The sequence below is a fragment of the Narcine bancroftii genome, chromosome 12 (assembly GCF_036971445.1).
Source record: "Narcine bancroftii isolate sNarBan1 chromosome 12, sNarBan1.hap1, whole genome shotgun sequence".
Lineage (NCBI taxonomy): Eukaryota > Metazoa > Chordata > Chondrichthyes > Torpediniformes > Narcinidae > Narcine > Narcine bancroftii.
Window position 1 is genome coordinate 6,446,623 of NC_091480.1, and position 22,619 is coordinate 6,469,241.

General features: G+C 42.6%; 1 protein-coding gene across 3 annotated transcripts in view; it reads left to right on the forward strand.

The window, feature by feature from the left end:
* Positions 1-20,825: 20,825 nt before the first annotated feature.
* Positions 20,826-22,619, forward strand: part of LOC138747086 (cytohesin-3) — an 88,795-nt gene continuing 87,001 nt past the window's right edge. For 2 of the 3 annotated variants that reach the window (XM_069906027.1, XM_069906026.1), the window contains exon 1: positions 20,826-21,029. Coding sequence is in view for 1 of the 3 variants with exons in the window: in XM_069906026.1 (XP_069762127.1) it covers positions 20,999-21,029 (31 nt within the window). In the remaining 2 variants the exon portion in view is untranslated. Of the gene's footprint in view, positions 21,030-22,072; positions 22,162-22,619 lie in introns of those variants that run through there. The other variant, XM_069906028.1, reaches the window with a different exon arrangement.

Sequence of the window (22,619 nt, forward strand, 5' to 3'; positions counted from 1 at the left end):
AATTCAGTGTAGGCGGGGATAGGACATTTTCCTGACCACTATCCCCTCTCAGATTCCTTCTCCATTCTTTTGTTAAGTGATGTAGTTGAAGCGAATCACTTATCGTAAAGTGTCCCGATATACCATGGAAAATGTTTGCTTTGTGTGCTATCCAGGCAAAGAGAGCTCGTATTTAAGTTCAACAGTTGTGCCATAATAAAGCCAAAGTGCAAGCAAGTGCTACTCTATGCCAAAGAATGCAGGGCATCATGTTACAAATGCAAAGTGCCAGTGCAAGATGCTCATTCCCCTGTCGATATCAATGGTGATGAGGTGGAGATAGTAGGTAGCTTTAGCTCCAAGGGGTAAACATCATCAATCATTTTTTTGGACATTGCCTTTTACCTGAATAGTCCTGAAATGCCAACTGACCGCTTCTTTAGACAGATGTTGCCTGACCTGCTGATTTCCTCTGGTAGCTTTAATTCCTTAGGCGTAAACATCTCCAGTGACCTCCTCAGAAATTTGGTACATCACCTGCATTTCTTAACAACAGATGTGCCATTTAAAGTATCCTATCAGGGAACCTCACTGCATGGTATGGGAACTGCTTTTGCCCAAGACAGCAAGACACTGCAGAGGTTGGTGAATACAGCTCATGCCATCACACAAAGCAACCTCCCTCCATCCACTCCTTCCTCTGCCTTGGAAAAGCATCCAACATATCAAAAGGCATATCCACCTTGTTACATACACAATCCCTTTCCCATTGGGTAGGTTCATGAGCTTGAGATCATTCACCATCTGATTGAAGGACAGTTCCTCTCCTGCTGTTATCAGACTCCTGAATGAACCTCACATTAAGAAATTATGTCGTCTTTGCTTTGTACCAACCGATCTCTCTCTGTCACTTCACTTCTTGACTGTGTCTTACTTGCTCTACGGTGCCAGGGTGGCAATGGTTAGCCTCACGGTGAGCACAACGTTATTACGCCACCTGCAACCTGGGTTCAAATCAATCAAAGGAGTTTGTTCATCTCCCTGAATCGGCGTGAGTTTACTCCGGGTGCTCCGCTTTCCTACAACCCTTCAAAATGTATGAGGATTGTAGGTTAATTGGAGCATTTGTGCAGCATGGGGTCATGGGCTGGAAGGTCCTGTTTCTGTGCTGCATGTCTAAATTTTAAAAAATGTATGGTAAGTCTAGCTGGATTGCAAAACAACCTGCATTTTGGCACTTGTGAATTTGCAGCGTAGAGAGAAAAGTGCAAGGACATCATCTTTTACCAATGAGAGATCCATTTAAGAGACTGATAAAAGCAGGAAAGAATCTGTCCTTGAATCTGGAGGTGCGTATTATCAAGCTCTGCCTAACAGTAGTGGGGGGGGGCGAGTATAGATTGTGTTCTTTCTCCACTTTCTCATTTAAAAAAAGCAGCAGCCCTGTTCTCTTGATCTTTGCTGAGTATGAGCTTTAATATCCTACATTGTGAATAGCAGCACAGTTAATGGTCCCTTTCTCTTTTGTGAGGTTTAAAGAAGTGAAGACTTGGGCAGCCAACACGCGAGGAAGTTGTTTTTAAAGACCAGAGTATGGAGCTGCACCGTTGAGACTGACTCAAATGATTCCAATTGGGAATGCAGGAGAATCATCTTTATCTGGAGAGTAGTGGGAATCGGGGAGTGTTGAGGTCAACAGTTTAAGATGAAGCTGGAATAACACACAGAGAGATAGGAGGTAACAGCTGAGGACAGAAATACCCATAAATACCAAATAAGCACTAATCAGAGTCTCTGTAACGTGAGAGGGATTTTCTCACTGTGTCCGTCACAAGGGTTCGCAATGATGCATCACTCACTGCAGGCTGCAGCCTGCCAATTTTTGATGGGTGTGACCATCCCTGAAGGCAGTTCTGATTAAAAAATCAGGAGGAGGAATGACAACAGACATTGGATCTGGATGACTGAAATCGTCATTGTAAAACAACGCAGAGTGCTCATTCAGGAGTGTGGGTTTATGCTCCATCTACTGATCAGTATTGAGTGGAACTGCAAACAGCTTAGGGGAAATCAGGCTCCTGTGGGTATTGATGTGTTGACAGAATAGAAACTGGACGTAGTACTGAAAGAGGAGCTATGAAATCTCTTGTTAATTATGATGCTTTATGGACCTCATTAGGAAAAACTGCATCTATCAGGAAGGTTTGTCTTGCATCAGTGATCAGTCAAGGAGAGTTGGGGATGGTAACTTTTCAAAGCATTTTAAGGACTGTGTTTCATCGTTCTAATACAGTAAAATCCCTATATTCCGGAATTTAAGGAACCAGCAAAAATATCGTGGTAAAAAATACGGAAGTTTAACATTGGTGCGCCTTGCCGTTAGTTCGCCAATCACGCAACATGCAATCTCAAGCAACTAGAAAATTCACTTATCTGGCATCAATCAATCCCCTTAGGTGCCAGATACCAAGGGTTTTATTGTATTCTTTTCCTTGAAACACATTTTAAAGCAAAAGAACTTTTTCACAGATAGGAATTAAGGGCAATAAGAAGACTGCAGATCTGGAGTAAAGGAAATGCTTGAGGAACTCGTTGGGTCAAGAAGCGTCTGCGGAGTTTAGAGGAGATGTACAGGACAAGTTTATTTACATAGAGAATGGTGGGATTTATGCAGCATTTATGAGCTGTTAGACTTAAGAATATGCAGGGAAAGAGGAATGTGGAACAGAGATTTAGTTGGGACAGACATGACGGGCCTGTGCTGCACCATTCTCCGTTCTAATAGTTGCTGCTCTTGTTTGTGTTTTCTCAAGGGGGTCTGGAAAGAAATTGCTGGAGCAAGCAACTTGGATGGGAATGCAGGAAAAGGTTAGCATATCCACACTGAAATGGTGACCAAATGGGAGGTGATGGTTGATCTACCATATAGAACATAACAGCATAGTTCAGGCCCTTCAGCCTTTGATGTTGTGCTGACCTATATATATCTACCAACTTGATGGGAGTGAAGTCTGGTGTCCATGATGTTGCAGGCTGAGTTAACAACCCTGCTTGTCCTGAGCATTGGCACCTCTGTACTAGACAGTGATGCAACCTGCCAGAATGCTTTCCACGGTACACCTATAGAAGTTTTTGAGAGCCTTTGGTGACATATCAAATCTCCTCAAACACCTCACAAAGTGTAGCCACTGTCGAGCCTTCTTCATGATTGCATCAATGTGGAGGCTTCAGGACAGATCCTCAGAGATGTTGACACCCAGGAATTTGAGGTTCTTGACCCTCTCCACTACTGAGCCCTCAGGTTCTCCTGACTTCCTCCTGAAGTCTACAATCATCTTCTTGGCTTTACTAATATTGAGTGCAAGGTTGTTGCTGTGACACCACTCAACGAACTGATCTATCTTGTTGGGGAAGAAAAGGGAAGGGAGAATGGAGAGTAGACTAGCACGAACCGGAGAAGTCGATGTTAATGTCATCTGATTGGAGAGTGCCCAGACAGAAAATCAAGTGTTGTTCCTCCAATTTACGGGTGGTCTGGGTGGGTCTGTCCATGAGGCCATGGACAGACAGGGCGTGGAATTGAAGTGGTTGGCCACTGGGAGATCTCTGTCACTGATGCAGAGAGAGCAAAGGTATTCAATGAAGTGATATTCCAGTCAGCACCCATTCTCTCCGATGTGAATGGTGAAGGTGGAATTATTTTCAAAATTATTTCCAAGTTTGGTTCTGCCTTTTTCTATCTGCTTTATTTTCCAGTTTGTCCACTATGACCTTATCTTTTCTTGGAATCCAGACAAAAAGATTGTTGAAGAGTAATGTGAAAACCATAAGGAAAAGAAAGAGAATGCAAGCCAAAAATAGGAAGTTGAGACATGTCGAGAAAGGTCTGTGAATGAAGGCCAGCAGGAAGCCAGGGAGAATGTGTCGGAAGAGACTGCAGCTTGAGCCCATAAGAATCAGGTGTTCTTTCCAGCTTCTCATGCAAGTTCTTTAACCCTTTAGAGTTTTAATCCTCCATCCTAAATTAAGAATTGAATTTCCCTATTTAAGTCCTGTCTGATTTTGAGTTAACTGTTAACCAGCTGGCCCTGAGCCAGCCAGGACTTGAACTGAATTTTGTTTTTGCTGTTTACAGGCTGTCCCTAGGTTACAAATGCACAACTCCATAAGAGCAAGCTCCCATAATATTATTCAATTCAAAAGTCCGAAGTACAAATACATATTTGTCCTTATCGTCAGCAGAATTTACACTCCTTTCTTTCTCCACTTTAAGTGATTGCTTTTTCTCATCAGTCTCATGCTTTTGATGCCATTTCTTGCACATCTGTGGAGGTAGAGTCACCCATATTGGTCACAAATACTGGAGGAACACTACTACTCTCTACCACCATTAACTCAGCCCTTACCTGCATCTCCACCATTTCCCTCACATCTGCTCTTGCCCCCTGTGCCCTGAGAGGCAACAAAAACAGGATTCCCCTCGTCCTCACCAATCACCCCCATAGCCTCCGCATCCAACATATTATCCTCCACTACTTCCACCACCTACAACATGATCCCACCACTACCCCTCTCCTCCCATCTTCGCCTTCCATAGGGGTCGCTCCCTTGTCCACTCATCCCTTCCCTTAAATCGCCCTTTGGCACCTTCCCCTGTGACCGGAAGAAGTGCCACACGTGCCCACACCTCCTCCCCCACCTCCATTCTGGGCCCCAGTCCCTCCAAAGTGAATCTGCAGGAGTCATCTACTGCTCCCGTTATGACCTTTTCTACATCGGGGAGACTGGGTGCGGACTGGGAGATCACTTGACTGAGCCCCTTTGCTCTGTCTGCATCAATATCACGAATCTCCCAGTGGCCAATTATTTGAGTCCTGCACCCCATTCCCGCACCAACATGTCTGTTCATGGCCTCATGCAAGGCCACCTGTAAAATGGAGGAGCAACACCTAATATTCCGTCTGGGTGCTCTCTAAATGGATGACATTAACATCGACTTCTCCGGTTTCTCCTGCTAGATCAGTCCCCTGTTCTTCCTCTCTTACCATCCCTTTACCTCTTCACCCCTTTCCCTCTCCATTCACAGAACCATTCCCTTTCCCCCTGTTTGCTACTGTGCTCCTTCCTTCCCCTTCCCCCACCACCATTCTGTTCAGGTGCCTGCCTACATTTTGCTCATACCTTGATGAAGGGCTCAGGCTCGAAACATTGGTCATGTACCTTTATTTCTGCTATATTAAATACACTGCCGTCTCTGCTGTTTATCACCATATCAAGTGAATTTTGTGGATATTCCTACTTGTGCTCAAATGTTTGTTACCTGGGGCCAGCTTTCATTCTATGAGTTTTCCAAATGATCAGATTCAGTCTTAAAATTTTCTAACCAATGAATAACCTGGCCAAAAAAAAAGATTTTGCAATGACAAAAATAGCTACTGAAAGAATTCCGTGGATCAGGCAGCACTCTCAGAGGGAAATGGACAGTTGACCTTTTGAGTCAAAACCTTGCCTTAGGTTTAAGAAAGGAAAGGTGAGCAGCATTAAAGTGGAGAGGAGGAAAGGGTTAGTACGTGATTGGTGGAACGAGGAGAGGTGAAAAATGACAAGCAGTTGGAGTAGGTGTGGGGGGGATGCTCGAGGGATGGAGTTGGTAAACAGAAAAAGAAAAGTGATAATGTGGAGGCATGAAAGGGCGAGAAAAAAGAGAAAAAGGCAGATGGAGCCAGAAGGTTGAGAATCACTGCTCTAGACCCAATTGTTACTGAAATATTGTCATTGGCCCATTTCCTTTGGAGTTATGAAACCGTGCACATAGCGGAGTCCATGAGGGATGATAAAAACAGTGGTTTTCAAACTTTTTCTTTCACTCACATACCACTTTAAGCAATCCCTTACTAATTACCGAGCCCTTATGGCATGGGGATTACTTAAGGTGAAATATGAGTTTATGGGGGCAGTTTGACACTTCACTATGGGAAAATGAGAATAGTTGTCTATGCCCAGGATGATTTTATATATCTCCGTAAAGTTCCTCATCGGCTTCCTAAACCCCAAGGTGGAGGTGGATATTTTTTTTAATATTGAATGATTATGAAGATTTGGCACAAGGGAGAAGGGCTGGGATAGGCCACATTGCATAGTGGGGAAGGCCTGAGGGGCCGAACAGCCAACTCCTGTTCCAATTCGCTGGTGCTCTACCTTTAATCATATTATAATAATAATAACCATATAACGATTACAGGTCGGAAACAGGCCATCTCGGCCCCTCTAGTCCGTACCGATCTAAGTGATCTCCTCTAGTCCCACCTGCCTGCACTTTCCCCCCAATCCCCTCTCATCCATATACCTATCCAACTTTCCCTTAAATGACAGAATTCACTTCGCTGCAACCACCTCTTCCAGAAGGTCATTCCACTTAGTGAAGAAGTTCCTCTCATGTTACTTCTAAACTTTTTCCCCCTAACTCTCAACTTGTGACCTCTTGCTTAAATCTCACCTACCCTTAAGGGAAAGAGCCTATTCACGTCTACTCTATCTATCCCTCTCATAATTTTAAATGCCTCCATCAAATCCCCCCTCAACCTTCTATACTCCAATGAATAAAGACCTAATCCACTCAATCTTTCTCTGTATCTAGATTCTGAAATCCAGACAACATTTTAGTAAATCTTCTCTGCACCCTCTCTACCTTATTGATATCCTTCCTATAATTTGGTGACCAGAACTGTACACAGTATTCTAAATTTGACCTCACCATTGCCTTGAATAGTCTCAGCATCACTTTTCAACTCCTATATTCTATGTTTTGATTTATAAAGGCCAGCATGCCAAAAGCTTTCTTCACCACCCTATCCTCATGAGATTCCACCTTCAAAGAATGATGAACCATTATTCCTAGATCTTTCTGTTCTTCCGCATTCCTCAATGACCTCCCGTTTACTGCATATGTCCTGTTTTGATGTTTTTTTCCAAAATGAATCACTTCACACTTTTCAGTATTAAACTCCATCTGCCATCTTTCAGCCCACTCTTCTAAACAGTCCAAATCCTTCGCAAACTCCGAAAACCTTCACTATCCACAACTTCACCTATCTTTGTATCATCCGCTTATTTACTAATCCAGATTACCACTCCATCATCCAAATCATTAATTTAAATGACAAATAACAAGGGACACAATACCGATCCCTGAGGCACAATGCTTGTTACCAGCCTCCATCCTGACAGACAGTTATCCCCCATGATTCTCTGGCATTTACCTTCTAGCCACTGTTGAACCTTCCTTACCAACCTTTCATGTGGAACTTTATCAAAGACCTCACTGAAATCCATATAGATAACATCTACTGCTCTACCCTCATCAACATTCCTAGCCACCTCCTCAAAAAAATTCAACAAGATTTGTCAAACATGACCTTCCATGTACATACGCATGTTGAGTATTCCTGATTAGACCCCGTGTCTCTAGATACTTATATATATTATCTCTAAGAATACTTTCCATTAGCTTACCAACCACCAACGTCAAACGTACAGGCCTATAATTGCTAGGATTACTCCTCGAACCCTTTTTAAATAAAGGAACCACATGTGCAATATGCCAATCCTCCGACACTATGCCCCTCTTGAATGACTTTTAAAAAATCACTGTCAGCCTCCGCTATTTCTTCCCTGACTTCCCTCAAGGTCCTGGGGAGAATCCCATTGGGACTGGAGACTTATCCACCTTTATATGATTCAAAAGCTCCAATACCCCCTATTCCTGATCCCTACATTTTCCATAATTACCCCTTTTGCTTCCCTTATCCTGCATAATTCAATATCCTTCTCCCTAGTGAATACCGAAGAAAAGAACTTGCTCAATATCTCCCCCATCTCATTTGGCTCCGCACACAGTTGTCTGCACTGATTCTCTAAGGGACCAATTTTATCCTTCACTCTCCTTTTGCTATTTACATATTTGTAAAAACCCTTTGGATTTACTTTCACCCTGTGTGCCATAGCCTCCTCATACCATCTTTTCACTTTCTTAATTTCTTTCTTAAGATTCTTTTTACAATCAACATATTTTCCAATCATCTCCTTTAAACTCTGTTTCTTATATATATATATTTTTAAAATTTAATTTTTTATTTTTCACACTATGAACCATATTAACCAAAATACACACAAACATTTCCCTCTTGAATATACAGTGTCATTTTCTCCCCTTTTCCCCCCTCCCTTCCTTCCCTCCTTCCCACCCCCCTCCCCACCCACTAAACATTCAGCACATACAATACATTAAACCCATTAAACAATGTCATCACACAATGAAAATAAACAAGAAAATTGTGTCATCTACTTTTATACACTGGGGCTTCTGTTGTGTTCCATGTATGGTTCCCAAATTTGTTCGAATTCTGTGATGTTATTTCGTATATTATATGTTATTTTTTCCAGTGGAATACATTTATTCATTTCCATGTACCATTGCTGTATTCTCAGGCTCTCTTCTAATTTCCAGGTTGACATTATACATTTTTTTGCTACAGCTAAGGCTATCATAATAAATCTGTTTTGTGCTTCATCCAAATCGAGGTCAAATTCTTTACTTTTTATATTACTTAGAAGAAAGATCTCTGGATTTTTTGGTATGTTATTTTTTGTGATTTTATTTAATACCTGATTGAGATCTTCCCAAAACTTTTCCACTTTCTCACATGCCCAAATTGCATGTACTGTTGTTCCCATTTCCTTCTTACAGCGAAAACATCAATTTGATATTGTTGGGTCCCATTTATTTAACTTTTGGGGCGTGGTGTGTAGCCTGTGTAACCAATTATATTGTATTATGTGTAACCTCGTGTTTATTGTATTTCTCATAGTTCCAGAGCATAGCTTTTCCCATGTTTCATTCTTTATCTTTATGTTTAGGTCTTGTTCCCACTTTCGTTTGGGTTTACAGCTTATTTCATCATTCTCTTTCTCTTGCAGTTTGATATACATGTTTGTTATAAATCTTTTAATTATAATTGTGTCTGTAATCACATATTCAAAACTGCTTCCTTCTGGTAACCTTAGCCTGCTTCCCAATTTGTCCTTCAACTAAGTTTTCATCGGTGGTATGCAAACATTGTACCATGAGTTATATCATATTTGTACTTCATTTGTTCGAAAGATAATAATTTATTTCCGAAAAACAATTTTCTATTCTTTTGATCCCTTTTCTCTCCCATTATCTAAAGGAAAGGTTATCTATTGTGAAAGGAATTAGTTGATTTTGCGTCAATATTAATTTTGGTAGTTGGTAATTTGTTTTTTTTTCCTTTCTACGTGAATCTTCTTCCAAATGTTGAGTAGATGGTGCAGTACTGATGAATTCCTATGCTGCACCAGCTTTTCATCTCACTTATATAGAATATGTTCAGGTAACTTCTCCCCTATTTTATCTAGCTCTAATCTGGTCCAATCTGGTTTTTCCCTTGTTTGATAAAAATCTGATAGGTATCTTAATTGTGCTGCTCTATAATAATTCTTAAAGTTTGGTCGTTGTAAGACACCTTGTTTGTACCACTCTATTAATTTATCTAATGCTATCCTCGGTTTCCCCTCTTTCCATAAGAATTTCCTTATTATTCTCTTTAGTTCATTGAAGAATTTCTCTGTTAAGGGAATTGGTAACGATTGAAATCCTTGGGAAGACATTAATTTTAATGCAATTTACCCTCCCTATCAATGTTAGTGGTAATTCTTTCCAATGTTCTAAGTCTTCCTGTAATTTCTTCATTAATGGCTGATAATTTAGTTTGTACAGATGGCCTAGATTATTATCTAGTTGAATACCTAGGTATCGGATTGCTTGTGTTTGCCATTTAAATGGTGATTCTTTTTTAAATTCTGTATAATCCACATTACTCATTGGCATCGCTTCACTTTTATTTGCGTTGATCTTGTACCCTGATATTTCTCCATATTCCTTCAATTTCTTATGTAGTTCTTTTATTGATATTTCTGGTTCTGTTAAGTATACTATGATGTCATCTGCAAATAAACTGATTTTATCCTCCTTCTCCTTTATTTTTATCCCTTTTATTTTATTTTTTGTTCTTATCAGTTCTGCCAATGGTTCTATTGCTAAAGCAAACAGTGAGGGAGAGAGTGGACATCCCTGCCTAGTTGACCTACTTAATTTAAATTGATTCGATACATATCCATTTACTGTCATCTTCGCCAATGGTCCATTATATAATGCTTTAATCCAATTAATATATTTTTCTGGTAGATTGAACCTCTGTAATACTTTGAATAAATAATTCCATTCTGCCCTGTCAAAGGCTTTTTCTGCATCTAAAGCAACAGCTACTGTTGGCATCTTATTTCCTTGAACTGCATGGATTAAGTTAATGAACTTACAGATATTGTCCGTTGTTCATCTTTTCTTAATAAATCCAGTTTGATTTCGTTTTACTATTTTTGGTACACAGTCGGCCAATCTGTTTGCTAATAGTTTAGCTATTATCTTATAATCTGAGTTGAGTAGAGATATTGGTCTATACGATGCTGGTGTTAGTGGATCTTTCCCCATCTTTGGTGTTACTGTAATTATTGCTGTTTTGCATGAATCTGGCATGTTTTGTGTTTCTTCAATCTGGTTCATTACTTCCAGAAGAGGAGGAATTAATAAGTCTTTAAATGTTTTATAGAATTCTATTGGGAGTCCGTCCTCTCCCGGCGTTTTATTGTTCGGTAGTTTTTTTAATATATCCTGTATTTCCTCTATTTCAAATTATTTTATTAATTTGTTTTGCTCCTCTTCTTCCAATTTCCCATTGTGGTGCCTTTTGAGTTATGGTCACTATTGTAATATAAAATAATGGCAGTTTATCCACTGCAAGCTCCCACAAATCTGCTTAAGTATGTTCAGAAAAGAGGCCCAGTCCTGAGACAGGGTCTCAAACTGTAGCATTGACCATCTTTCTGGCTCTACAGTTGCTGCCAGATCCATTGAGTTCCTCCAGCAGTTTGTTTTTGGCCCAGATTCCAGCATTTGCAGTCTCATCTCTCCATTTTGCCACATCTGTGTTCACTAATCTCCTGAGTTAAATGTCTGATTTTAGTGAGTCTAAGAGATAGATATTTGCAGGAAAAATGACTTGTCTGGTGAAAAGCTGAGGGAAGCAAGGGTTAAAGACAACAATCCCCTGAAGCTTAAAAATATTTTAGGAACTTCATAAATAAAAACATATTGCAAAACTAAAACAGGTCCAGCTGTTTTTCATACTAGTATTCTATTTTAATTGGTAAATACTGTTTCCTGCATCATAAACTGTCATCTCCTAACAATCTAACCTGGTAGATCAAAGTACATATGGTGGCTATTTATGTTGTTAAGAAGACTTATGTTGGAACAAAGAATCCATTATTGATTTGACTTTCATTCCATTTCAGCTTGTTTTGAATCTATGAAGGTGGTAACTCTATCCTCTGAACACAAAGGCAAAAGGAACAGCATTTCACTTGAACAGATTAGGATAAATATGTCAAAGAAAAACACTAATTAATTTAAGAGAAATATACTACATAAATAGATGAAAAAAATCCTTCATAATGCCTTTAACTGCATTCCAGCTAATCAGTCTGTGATGTGGTTAAGCGTACCTGTACATCATTCTGTATTAGATCGGGGCAAGGGTCCAGATGAATAACAGCTGTTAACACTGTGAAAAGCCAGATTTGTTCATGACTAACAGAGAGGTCACCAGGGTTCGGAAGGGGTGCCAAATATGAATGAAGACAGGCTGTAAAAGAGCAAGAATGAGGCAGATTTGGCAAGCAAGCCCTACATGACATGATGGTCTGGATTTTGATAAGTTATGCCTGAAGATCCACATTCTGGGAAACTCTATTTCCTGTTCAAATGAAGGTCCTATTCCTGTATTATTAGACATTGGGTCTGCACTCTCCTTGCAGCTAAGAAGAATGAGAGGTGAATGTACTGAAATATTTTGAAGGCGCTTTTAGGCAGGGTGGATGTTGAGCAAATGTTGGAGGAATCTGGAAGTTGCAGGTTAAGGCCAGCCCATAGTATTGAGGTGGAATTTCTTTTGTCAAATGGTTGTAAAGCTGTTGAAGTCACTACCTTAGAGAGTTGTGGAGCAGTGTAGAAGATTGAGGAGTGAGCTTACTGAGGTATATAAAATCATAAGGAACATGGTCAAAGTCTTTTTCTAAAACTGAATGGTATAGGTTTAAAGAGAGGGGAAGACTTTAAAGGGAACCTGAGGGGTCACTTTTTCACACAGAGGGAGGTGGGTCTGTGGAATGAGCAGCCAGAGGAAGTGATGAGGGTAAAATGACATTGTTTAAAGGGCATTTAGGCAAGTACGTGGACAGGGAAGGTTGGAGGGACATAGGCTAAATGGGGTCACTTTGGATGAACAAACTGATCTGGCATGGATGAGTTAGGCTGAGGGACCTCTTTCCATGCTGTACCACTCTATGACATGTCTGAATATTTTCAAGGGTGAGATAAACAAATTTTTAAACTATGAAGCAATCAAGGGTATGAGGAACAGACAGTAAAGTGGAGTTAAGGCTAAGATCAAATTGAAATTATCTTATGAAAATGCAGTGCAAATTTGAGGTGCCATGATTTCTTATGTGCTTACAGATGAACGATCAATGGAGATTAATGAAGCCACTGACTAAATCTAAAGTTTCTAAAAAGATTTAATTTTCTTTAACAATCTTACTCTATCTGATGCAGGAGTCCTTGACTATGCATTGGCAGTCTCACTCTTTCACTGCCGAACATTCTGTTTGTACAGTTAACCTTGATACAGCAAATAAGTTGCACTAAAGACTTCTGCTAGTTAGATAAACTAAAGTGGACAGACTGAGGATAATGGCCTGGATACTGGAAGGACTGATCCCCAAAGGAAGCAACATCTGTGGTGTGGATTGTTCTTAACCCAAAATTAGCTGCTCTTGGGACTCAGCTCTGGGGAATCCTGGCACCAGAAGAACATATAAATTAGCCACAAGATTAGGCCATCTGGACTGTTGAATTTGCTCAGCCATCCATCAATGCTGTTTGTGGCTGATCTACTCTCAGCATCTTCCTATATTCAGTTCATATCTGTGACTGACTTCATATCCAGAAATCTAATAGTCACAATCACAGAGTCAGAGCTGACCCTCAATCAACTGTTTACACAAATCCTGTATTCTCCCCACATTCACATTAACTGTGTCTGAATTTTATCCCTCATCTATTTATAGCAACCAACTTGCCTTTGGGATAGGGGAGGAAACCAAAAGCAGCCTGGGGGAAATCTGCACAGTCTCTGGAAGAACATGGAAACTCCACACTGACTGCTCTGGCGGTCAGGATTGAACCTGGGCCTCTGGTGCTCCAGGGCTGTGGCTCTTCCAGTGTACCATCCATTCTGTTTTGAATTTCTGAGTTTCCACTGCCATGCTTTTGCAATCTTTGTCCATCTAGCCAGTAGAGGTAATGGATTTGGATGGACTGGTCTAAGGAGTCTACTTCTAACTCTAGACTTGATTTAAATAAGTTAAGAACAGAAGTTGTACAATTTGGACCAAAGACTCTGTATCCCTGCTGTATAATTCTGTGATTCGAGGACCTAATGTCAATGTGGAAAATGGGGAGATATCGGGGTAAGTTTTTTTAAACAGAGAGTGCTGGGTGCCTGAAATGCTTTTCCAGGGATGGTGGTGGAGGCTGAAACAGTGGGGACATTTAAGAGACTCTTAGACAGGCACATGGATGAAAGAAATATAGAGGGTTACGAGGTAGGAAGGGCTTAACTTTTTTTTGATAGGAATATATAGGTCAGCACAATATCATGAGCCGAAGGGCCTGTACTGTACTACTATATTCTAAATTACAGGAAGAGGCCATTCAGCCCACCAAGTCTATATCAGCTCTCACACCAATCCAATCAATCCCATTTTCCACTTATTTCCCTGTATCCTATTCTCTTTAACATATCCAAACTGAACATTTTCTTTAGCACTCCATTACAAACACGGTATTTACAAATGAAAATTTTAAAAAACTACAAATGCTAGAAATCTGATATAAAAAAATTATGGAAACACTCAACAGGTCAGGCAGCATCCGTGGAATGAGAAACAAAGATCTAAGTCCCTTTGTCAGAACACTGTTTCTTTTCCACAGATGCTGCCTGTCCTGCTACTGTTCCTTGCATTGTTTTACTTTCTCTTTCCCTGCCATCTCTCTGAAACTATCAGTTTTGCAACAAACACATTAGAAATCACTAAAGACCTTTTTACACTGCCCTTGAAAGAGGGTAATTAACTGCCTTTTAACTGCTTCACTTACTGGGATGGGGGGATTATTTTCATCCTGGTACTTACCTCCAAGGTAGGTAGAATAAGAGCCGATGTGTTTTGCATCAGCTCCTGTGTAAAAGGCTTACCTACCTTCCCAGAACACCAATGATGTAATGCTGCAGGTCCCACCTCCTTTTGCACCATGATGCCGGGCCCCTATGTAAAATGTCGTACTGGCTTTTCTTGGTTCAGTGTGAACGCTCCAAACCAACCTGGCTTTAAACATGGGTCACGACACACCAATTTTCTGGGATCTCTGTGTGAAAAAGACAGTAGATTACCTATCACTGAGTCCACCACTTACTCATGTCTTTATTTCCTCTAAATTTCACTCTTTTGAAGCACCTGATGACCTCCCTCTTTTTCCTCTCCATAAACTGGAAGTTGTCCAAATCTGGCTATCCATATTCCAATTTGTATTTCTTCCCATTTACTCATCATTGAGATGCACTCCCATTGAAATCCCATTATATTTTAATTTGTTTGCAAGTTCCTGCATGACTTCAACCCTGAATCTCCTTGAGCCCCACAACCCTATGGACCCTTTCAAATTTAGGATTCCAAAACAAGATGTGATAGGGCAGCCATTCTCAATGTGATCCACCCACTCCCTCCAACCCCCAGGGGACTACACTGAAGTAAAAGCCTTGTTTTCTTTTCAACTTGTACCATAAATAGTTTTTTATGTAGTTGGTAGGAGAGAAGTATGGAAGAAACCAAAACTTTTCTACTTCACAGGGAAGGAGTCCCATAAACTTTGAGCAGAGTCCTGGGGGTGGGGTGGGGGGGGGAGGGGGGAAATAGTCAAAAAAAGGTTGACAATGGCTGCAATAGGGAACCAAATTTAGTTTGTTTGATACTCACTCTTATGCTGTAGTGAGGTAATCACCTTGGGTTGTAAATGTGTAACTTGCAGCTCAGTGGCCACATTCTTGTCTCACATGAAGGCCTTGTGAGTTCAAATCCCATTCCAAGCATGTGTAAAATTACTTAAGCAATAGGATGTGGAAATAGGTGTTAATTCCAAACTTTTCTAGTGTTGCTTATGCATCCAACTTAGTTGGTTCTGTCTCTCATCTAAATCTATTTGTGAAACCCTCTTTTTCCTTCACTGTATGGGCTTGAGTGGCCTCCACTTAAAGGTACCTGAAGTATTTATTTCAACCACTCCTTACAGTGGCAAATGACATGTTTTTGATGGTAGCATAATGGTTAAATTACTGGATTAGTTGATCAGTAGCATTGATTCAGAACCATGAGTTTTATCCCACAATAGTAGATGGGGAATTTAAATACATTTAACTTCCCTCAGACCATAAGACTATTGGATTTTTGTTCAAAATAAACTGACTCACGATGGTCTTTCACAGAAGTGAATTTGCTTTTTTAAGATGGCTCCATATGTGATTCCAGATCCACTGATAAAGCTACAAAGCCATAGAGCAAAGAAAAAGGCCATCAGCCCAGTTTGTCCATGCCCAGCAAGTTACTTTTCTGAACTAGTTCCATTTTCATGTGTTTGAAACCAGCCATTCTCAGCCTTTTTCTAGTGATGGCTCCCTTTGGACTCTGCTCAAAGTTTACGGGCCCCTTTCCATGAAACAATCAAGTTTACTTGGTCTCTTCCACACTTTTCTCTTCTGACTACATAAAGAACATTAAAAATATTTTATGATTTCAGTCCATAGCCCCCTTTAAATATGCTGTGGTCCCAGTATAGGAGGGTGGGCATATGACTCCCGTTGAGAATGGCTGCTCTAAACATTTCCTATCCATGCACTTATCAGTGTCTTAAATGTTGTAATTGTTCCACAAAAAATGTCTTTTAAACCTTTCACCCCTAACTTTAAGAATATGCACTCGTGTTTTTGGCTCTAATACCCTGGGTTAATAGATAGGTGACTATTGACCTTAGCTGTGCCCCTCATAATTTTATATACCTTTATAAAGATGCTCATCAGCCCCCTGTGTTCTAGGGAAGAATTTCCTAGGCTATCCCACATCTCCTTATAACACATGCCTCCAGTCTCAGTAAACACTCTTGTCAATCTTCTTGGCACCCTTTCAGTTTAATGACATCTTTCCTTTAGCTGGACAACCAGAATGACACACACTATTCTAAATGTGGCCTTATCAACATCTTGCTCAGCTCTAATATGACCTCCTCCCAGGTCAATGCTCAATCTCATGACTTTTTACTACCTTTGTGAAAGATGGATGATAAATGGTTACCAGTGACATCTTGGCCCTGGGAATACAGAATTTAAAAAAATTAAGTTGACACCCCAGTGTAGCATTGAGGGAGTATCATATTGTGGGAGGCGAATCCATGGACACACCGTCTCTGGCAGGACTCTATTTTGCTTCTCTTTCTCTGTCTGTAAGAGGTGCTGAACAATTTCTGCTGATGGCAAATCTTTGTCTGCCTGAAGGTAGACTAAAGGAAACCTTGTGTAAAATTACATTTTTTGTTTAATTACATGACAATAAAAGAAACTTGAATATTGCTGTAGGAATTGTCTTTTGAATGAGATGTTAACCTAAAGCCTGTTTAATCTCTGAAGTATGATCAGTTCCCAAGGGGATGAATGAAGAGGGAATATCCCTGATTTCCTGAATAATAATTACTCCAAACATAACATCATTAAAAATGATTTTTTTTTTTTTAAATGATTTTTTGGAGATCTGGGCATTGATGGCAAGACCAACATTTATTGCCCCCTTCCCAGAATATGTACGGATAGGGAGAGAATTCCAGGATTAAAATCTGCCACGAAGGACCAACAAAATATTTCCAAATCAGGATTTGGAGTGGCGCTTTTTTTCTTGGTGGTCGATACCTTGGGTTTTGGAAGTTCCGATTGAATGGGCCAAGTGAGTAACTACAGTGCAAGTTGTGGACAGTATATATTGCAACCAATGTGCACTGGTGAGGGAGGTAACGATCGTTAATTAAGTGTCCTGAATGCTGTTGAGGTTCTGAAGATTTGGAGTAGTATCCATATGGGTAAATGGAGAGAATTCTTTCACACTCGGCTTGATGGGTAGGGTTTTGTGGTTTTAGGAGTGTCACTCAGATTGTTACATCATGAAATGCATGTGGATGGTCCAATTAAGTTTGTGGGTGACCCCCCATGATATTGATTCCCTTTGTCCCATATTATCCTCTGCAATTTCTGTAACCTACAACGATTCCACAACTAGACCCACCTTCCCCTCTCCTCCCCTCTACAGTGTCTCCATCACTCCCTTGTCCACTCATGCCTTCCCACTAATCACCCCCTTGGCACTTCCCTCCGTGACCGCAGGAAGTGCCAGACACGCCAATACCTCCTTCCTCACCACTATTCGTGACCTCGAACAATCCTTCACTTGAGAATCTGCGGAAGTCATCTAGTGCATCTGGTGCTCTCCTTACGGCCTTCTTTGCATCGGACAGACTGGGTGCAGACTGTTGCTGAGCACCTTCATTCTGTCGTATCAATGACAGGGATCTCCCAGAGGCCAACCAGTTCACTTCTGTGCCCCACGCACAGTAACCAATCTAAGGTTTACTCATAAATTGGAGGGGCAACACCTAATATTCTGTCCGTGCACTCTTGAACTGGATAACATTAACACGACTTTTCCAGTTTCTGCTGGACCACTCCCCATTCTCTCTCTCTCTTCCCTATCCTTCTGTCTCCTTTCCTTCAGCTCTCCATCCCTTCCCTCTCCATTCAGAGCCAATCCCTCTCTCCCACTTGCTGCTGTGCCCTCCCTCCCTTATCCACCTATTACCTCTTGCCTATGGGCGTGTGCATCTTCCTGCTCCTCCCCTCCCATCATTTTAGTCAGATGCCTGCCTACATTTTGCTCACACCTTGATGAAGGGCTCAAGGCCAAAAAACTGGTTATGTATCTTTAAGACCGCAGAGCCCACCTCACTGACAAAAGACAAAGGAGGAAAAACCCAACACCCAACCCACCAATTTTCCCCTGCAACCGTGTCTGCCTGTCCCGCATCGGACTTGTCAGCCACAATCGAGCCTGCGGCTGACGTGGACTTTTACCCCCTCCATAAATCTTCGTCCGCGAAGCCAAGCCAAAGAAGAAGAAGAAGACAAAGTATACTGTTTGACCTGCTGAGTTTCTCCAGCATTGTGTTTTTACTTCAATCACTGTATCCTGTTTTACTCCAGGATATTGATGGTGCATTATTCAGCAATGGCAACACTTCTGAACTTTATGAACTTTCTGTTGTTTAAGATGGTTATTGGCCAGTACTTTTATAGTATGAATTTCTTTTCCGTCCATATCTGAGTGTTGTCTGAGATCTTGCTGCTTTCCGACATGAACCATAGAACATTACAGCACAGAAAACAGGCCCTTCTAGTTCATGCCGAACTATCATTCTTCTGAGTCCCAGTGACTTGCACCCAGTCCATAGTCATCCATACCCTTCCCATCCATGTACCTGTCCAAACTTTTTCTATTTATTTATTTATTTATTTATTTTTAAAATTTTTTATTTTTTCCAAACTTTTTTTAAATGTGAAAATTGATCCCACATTCACTTCAGCTGGCTGAATCCACACTCCCACTTCTCGATGTGTGAAGAAATCCCCCCCCCAATGTTCCCCCTAAACTTCTCCCCTTTCACCCTCAGCCCAAGTCCTCTGGTTTGTATCTTACATAACCTCAGTGGAAAAAGCCTACTTTCATTTACTCTATCTATACTCCTCATAATTTTGATTACCTCCATCAAATCTCCCCTCATTCTTTTATATGGAATAAAGTCCTAACCTGTTCAACCTTTCCCTGTAACTCAGTTCCCAAAGTACCAGCAACATCCTAGTAAATCTCTGCACTCTTTCAATCTTATTAATATCTTTCCTGGAATTAGATGACCAAAACTGCACACAATCCTCCAAATTTGGCCTCACCAATGCCTCATACAACTTTACAATTACATCCTAATTCCTACACTCACTACTTTGATTTATGAAGGCAAATATGCCCATAGCTCTCTTTACAACCCTATCTACCTGTGACGCCACTTAAGGAAATGATGTATCTGTATTCACAGATCCTCTGTTCTACCGCATTCCTCAGACCCCTACCATTTATCCTACCTCGGTTTGTACTTGCTGAGGAGTTCCAAATGTAATTGAACATTGTGCCATCATCGGCAGGCATGCCTTGTCTTATCTTAAAAATGGAAGGTTAAAAACAGCTGGAGAAGATTGGGCTTTAGACAATGTTCTAAGGAAACTTCTGCCTTAATGTCCAGGAATGGGATAATAGATGTCCAACTTCCACAACCGTCTTCTGGATGGTATGAGTCTGTTTTCCCTCAGATGATTTCCCTTCTGTTTTCCCTCAGATGATTTCACTTCCAACCTTGCAGGCAAGGGCAGTTGCCCTTATCTTGAGAATTCAGAGTTTCATTGTCATGAATGTAACAAAATTTGTTGGTTTGCGGAAGCACCACAGTGCAAATATTGCTGTAAATTACATTTCAAAAGTAAATATAGTGCGAGAAAATAGGAGAAAGTGAGGTAGTTCATCGTCAATTCAGAAATCAGATGGTAGAGGGGAAGAACCTATTCTTGTGCTCCTGGGTGTTCGTCTTCAGGCTCCTCTCCCTTTTTCATGATGACCAGGCTGGTGACAGTCCTTAAGAAGCTGCTTTCTTGAGAGACCTCGAGTAGATGTCCTCAATGGAGTGGAGACTGATGCTCATGATGCCGCTGGCTAAGTTTACCTGACCAAACAGTGTTCTCCGATCCTTGGTGCAAAACACGATCAACTTAACACACATTCAGACCAACAATACACACGGCCGATAGGAAAACCAAGTCTGAAACATAGGTTTTATATCTTTATCTTTGCAATATTAAGATGACCTGCTGAGTTTCTCCAGCATTGGGTTTTTACTTCATTCAGTGTCTGCAGACTTTCTCGATACCCTGATGAAGGGCTCAAGCCCGAAACGTTGGTTATGTACCTTTATCTTATAAAAGTCCACTGTTTGAGCTGCTGAGGTTCTCCAGCCTTGTGTTTCTACACAGGCAGGGCAAGGATCCATAGAGAGAAGGAAATAAATATTGTTTAACAACTCTCTGGAGTTTTTTCCCTGTCCTGTGCATTGGCACCTCCATCCCAGGCAATGATGCGACAAGGCAGAATGCTCTCCACCGCACACATGTGGAAAGTTTTCAGATTCAGCTGATTAGTCCATTGGGAGACCATGATCACGTTGGTTATTGTGGGATCTTGCTGTGCTGAAGTTAACCTCCACCTTGGCCACATTCAACGAATGAGGGCGCTGCTTAAACGTAGTTTGTGGTTATTTTACTTTCTTCAAACTGGAAAAGCTGGACCAGCAGCGTCGAGGGGGAAGGAAACCCTTCAGTCCCGTCGCCATTCACTGTTGTTGTTGACCACCAATCGCGCCGCCCCTCTTCCCACGTGGTGCACGGCGGCCGGCCGGCGGGATCACGTGATGGCGTGACGTAGCAGCTTCCCCCCGAGCCGCGAGCGGCACCGCGGCGCGCACGGTCCGGTTGGAGCTCTGGTCAAAGCGAGTTCGTGGCCGGTTAAAGTGCGAGTTAGTGGCCGGTTAAGGCGGTAGTTTGCACGCAGCCCTCCTCGGGTGCACTCGTGTGGTGCCATGGTGTCGAGAATGGAGGAGGAGCCGCCAGGTAAAACTCACGGCAGAGGCGGAGGGGGGTGAGGGGCGATCAGGCCGAGGGGGTGAGGCGGATCGGGGAGGGAGGCTGGGGGTGGAGGAGAGGGGGATGGGGTGGAGGAGAGGGGGAAGGAGGGGGAGGGTGGGAGAGGGGGATCAGGGTGGGGGAGAAGGGGAAGGTGGGAGAGGGGGATCGGGGTGGGGGAGAGGGGGATCGGGGTGGGGGAGAGGGGGATCGGGGTGGGGGAGAGGGGGATCGGGGTGGGGGAGAGGGGGATCGGGGTGGGGGAGGGTGGAAGAGGGGGATCAGGGAGGGAGAGGGGTGGAGCAGAGAGTGGGAGTGGAGGTGGAAGAGAGGGGGAGGGTGGGAGTGGAGGTGGAAGAGAGGGGGAGGATGGGAGTGGAGGTGGAAGAGAGGGGGAGGATGGGAGTGGAGGTGGAAGAGAGGGGGAGGATGGGAGAAGGTGTGGAGGAGAGGGGATCGGGGTGGGGGAGAGGGGGAAGGTGGGAGGGGAATCGGGGAGAGAGTGGGAGTGGAGGAGAGGAGGTGGAAGAGAGGGGGAGGGTGGGAGAAGGTGTGGAGGAGAGGGGATCGGGGTGAGGGAGGGTGAGAGGGGGTGGAGGAGAGGGGGATCGGGGTGGGAGGAGGGGGAGGGTGGGAGAGGGGGATCGGGGTGGAGGAGGGGGAGGGTGGGAGTGGAGGGGGATTGGGGTGGAGGGTGGGAGTGGAGGGGGATTGGGGTGGAGGGTGGGAGTGGAGGGGGATTGGGGTGGAGGGTGGGAGTGGAGGGGGATTGGGGTGGAGGAGAGGAGGTGGGAGGGTTGCTGTGGAGGAGGGCGAATCGGGGTGGTAGGGAGATCATTGTGAGGGTCAGGCTGAGGGGTCTGAGTGGGAGTGGAGTAGAGGGAGACTGGGGTGGAAGATCAAATAAGAGTGAGTGGTGATCACGATGGTTCGTGGGATGATCCGGGGGGAGGGGTGGGGGGGGAAAGATTGTTTGTTCCCTGTTCGATCCCAGTATCAGAAATCGGACTGAAGGTCGGAAGTCAAGGGGATCAGATTGGGAGAATTGAGGTTGAGTGGTGCAGATGAGAGAGAGAGAGGAGCTCCCGGTGCCTTGGCTCCCTGGTGACGAAGGAGCCGGGTGGGTGTTTTTTCTGCTGAAGCAGTAACGGGCTTCGCATCGCTAAGCTGCTTGTTTCTGTCTGTGCCTCTGTGTTGTTAATGAAAGGGGCTGAGCAGAGCTGGAGTGCATTAAACTTGCACGGAGCCGTGTGCGATTTTCGATGTTTTCTGAGGATTTATGGAGGTTGTTTTAATTTGCAGAATTAAACTTGATGTCTTCCTTCTCCACCCACCTTTAATCTTTTCCCATACAATTTGGAGTACAGGGTGTTTTTTTAAAAATCTTTGACTTGCAAAGGAAGAAATTGCATTGCCTTTCGTTTCTCCGGTGTTGTCCAGAGTTGTGTAACATTTGCTTTCTGCTGGTGACTGTGGCTGACTTCAATGTCAGTAGAGCGAGATAGGAGAGAGAAAGTTTTTAACTTGTGTGGTAATGATCGTTTCTGCTTTGCCTTAAGAATATTCACCCAGTATTAA